At 59.6% G+C, this 2,255-nt stretch overlaps 1 protein-coding gene across 2 annotated transcripts in view; it reads right to left on the bottom strand.

Annotated features, from left to right (window-relative positions):
- Positions 1-1,169: 1,169 nt before the first annotated feature.
- Positions 1,170-2,255, bottom strand: part of adnpb (activity-dependent neuroprotector homeobox b) — a 14,223-nt gene continuing 13,137 nt past the window's right edge. For both annotated transcript variants that reach the window (XM_072459640.1, XM_072459639.1), the window contains exon 5: positions 1,170-2,255. This exon is cut by the window's right edge and continues 60 nt beyond it. In XM_072459640.1, the coding sequence (XP_072315741.1) occupies positions 1,320-2,255 (936 nt within the window). In that variant the 3' untranslated portion in view covers positions 1,170-1,319.

The raw sequence follows: 2,255 nt of genomic DNA, 5'->3' as shown, positions 1-2,255 counted from the left end.
TCAACTAAATAAATAACAATAGTTTAACACTTGTTCTTTTGTGCAGAAACAGAAAAAGAACTGGAATAATAATTACTTTACAAACTTAATCGTTCAAAAAGACCGAAAATGTTTAAAAGACTGTACACATTTACAAGAGCGGGTCAAACGTCTGCGTTCAGAGCGGGTCAAACGTCTGCGTTCAGAGCGGGTCAAACGTCTGCGTTCAGAGCGGGTCAAACGTCTGCGTTCAGAGCGGGTCAAACGTCTGCGTTCAGAGCGGGTCAAACGTCTGCGTTCAGAGCGGGTCAAACGTCTGCGTTCAGAGCGGGTCAAACGTCTGCGTTCAGAGCGGGTCAAACGTCTGCGTTCAGAGCGGGTCAAACGTCTGCGTTCAGAGCGGGTCAAACGTCTGCGTTCAGAGCGGGTCAAACGTCTGCGTTCAGAGCGGGTCAAACGTTCACATTTGAAAGGTGCGAGTCACTGAAGCCCCGTGTGTTTGTACTGATCGGACTTCAGGCTTCAGTTTGGTTCATTTGAAGTTTTCTCGAGTTGTGTAAAACTCGCTCGATTAAAGACGATGAGTCGACTTGAAACTAAAGTTTTCACGAGCTCCAGGGAATTCATAAAAAGCAACAAAGAATAACCTCCAGCTCAAACTGTAACTGAATATTTGTTTCCAGCGTTAGTTCTTTGGGGGCGGAGCTGAAAAGGCAAACGAACGTTCAATCAAGTCGGAGCGCGTGTTGGTCGTGTGGGTGGAGGTCGTGTGGGTGGAGGTCGTGTGGGTGGAGGTCGTGTGGGTGGAGGTCGTGTGGGTGGAGGTCGTGTGGGTGGAGGTCGTGTGGGTGGAGGTCGTGTGGGTGGAGGTCGTGTGGGTGGAGGTCGTGTGGGTGGAGGTCGTGTGGGTGGAGGTCGTGTGGGTGGAGGTCATGTGGGTGGAGGTCATGTGGGTGGAGGTCGTGTGGGTGGAGGTCGTGTGGGTGGAGGTCGTGTGGGTGGAGGTCGTGTGGGTGGAGGTCGTGTGGGTGGAGGTCGTGTGGGTGGAGGTCATGTGGGTGGAGGTCATGTGGGTGGAGGTCGTGTGGGTGGAGGTCGTGTGGGTGGAGGTCGTGTGGGTGGAGGTCATGTGGGTGGAGGTCGTGTGGGTGGAGGTCGTGTGGGTGGAGGTCGTGTGGGTGGAGGTCGTGTGGGTGGAGGTCATGTGGGTGGAGGTCATGTGGGTGGAGGTCGTGTGGGTGGAGGTCATGTGGGTGGAGGTCATGTGGGTGGAGGTCATGTGGGTGGAGGTCGGTTGCGGTTGAGGTGAGGCAGGTTGTTGTGGCGACCGTGGCGTTGGGTCAGACCTGTTGTTTGCCGCTTCGAGCCGCCGACGGCACAAACTTGGGGATGATGAGGGGCGGAGTCTGACGCACGCCGTAACCGTTCCCCACGTGCGCGCCCTCGCCGTGCGCGCCCTCGCCGTACGCGCCCTCGCCGTACGCGCCCTCGCCGTGCTGCTCCTCGATCTCGCCCTCGTCGCTCTCGTCTTCCTCCGACATGTCGTCCAGCTCGTCCACGCTCAGGCCTCGCCGCTCCTCTTCCTCTTCTTCTTCTTCGTCGCTGTCCGAGTCGATGGCGATGGTTTCGTGTTCTTCTTGGTCGATGGTCCTTGCCGTTCCTTTCCTTCTCCGTCCTCGTCTGGCCTCTGAAACGCCGATGCGCCTTCGGGACGTGCGCCGCGGTGCCCCCGGTCCCGAGAGCGTCCCGGCGTGCGGCGTGAAGGTGAGCGGGTGCTGGACCTGGCTCACCTCCTTCATGCTGAACCCCAGCAGCACGTTGGCGTTTCGCGCTCGACAAACGCGCGCGCACTCGACTCGCTCGCTCACAAAGTGGGCGGAGACGTCAGACTTCCACATCCACAGTCGCGAGGCCAGTTTCTCCACCTCGCGCTGCGTCGGATACGGCGCTTTGTTGAAGTAGCGGCTCAGAAAGGCCTTCTTCACATCGTGCGGTTTGTTCTCCAGTCCGCTCGGGTCGAGGGCCAGGGCCGCCGGCTCGTCCGGGTCGTCGGGGAACAGGATGGCGTTGACGTCTCTCGGGTGAGCCTTCTCCCCGGGCGGTCCTCGCCGGCGTTTGGGGGCGGGGCTGCCGTGGGCGTTGCTGCTCGACCTCTTGGTGGCGGCGGACTGCACGGGCAGGCGAGCCGAGGGGCCGTTCTGGGACTTGCCCACGCCCCGGCAGTGGACCAGGTGCAGCGTGATGGTGGACGCCGTCATGTTACTGGTGTACACGCC

This window comes from Eucyclogobius newberryi, unplaced genomic scaffold, assembly GCF_026437365.1.
Source record: "Eucyclogobius newberryi isolate DKJ021-1_F unplaced genomic scaffold, fEucNew1.0.hap1 SCAF_241, whole genome shotgun sequence".
Classification (NCBI taxonomy): Eukaryota; Metazoa; Chordata; class Actinopteri; order Gobiiformes; family Gobiidae; genus Eucyclogobius; species Eucyclogobius newberryi.
The sequence above is the reverse complement of the archived record's forward strand: the minus strand, read 5'-3'. Positions and strand labels throughout refer to the sequence as shown.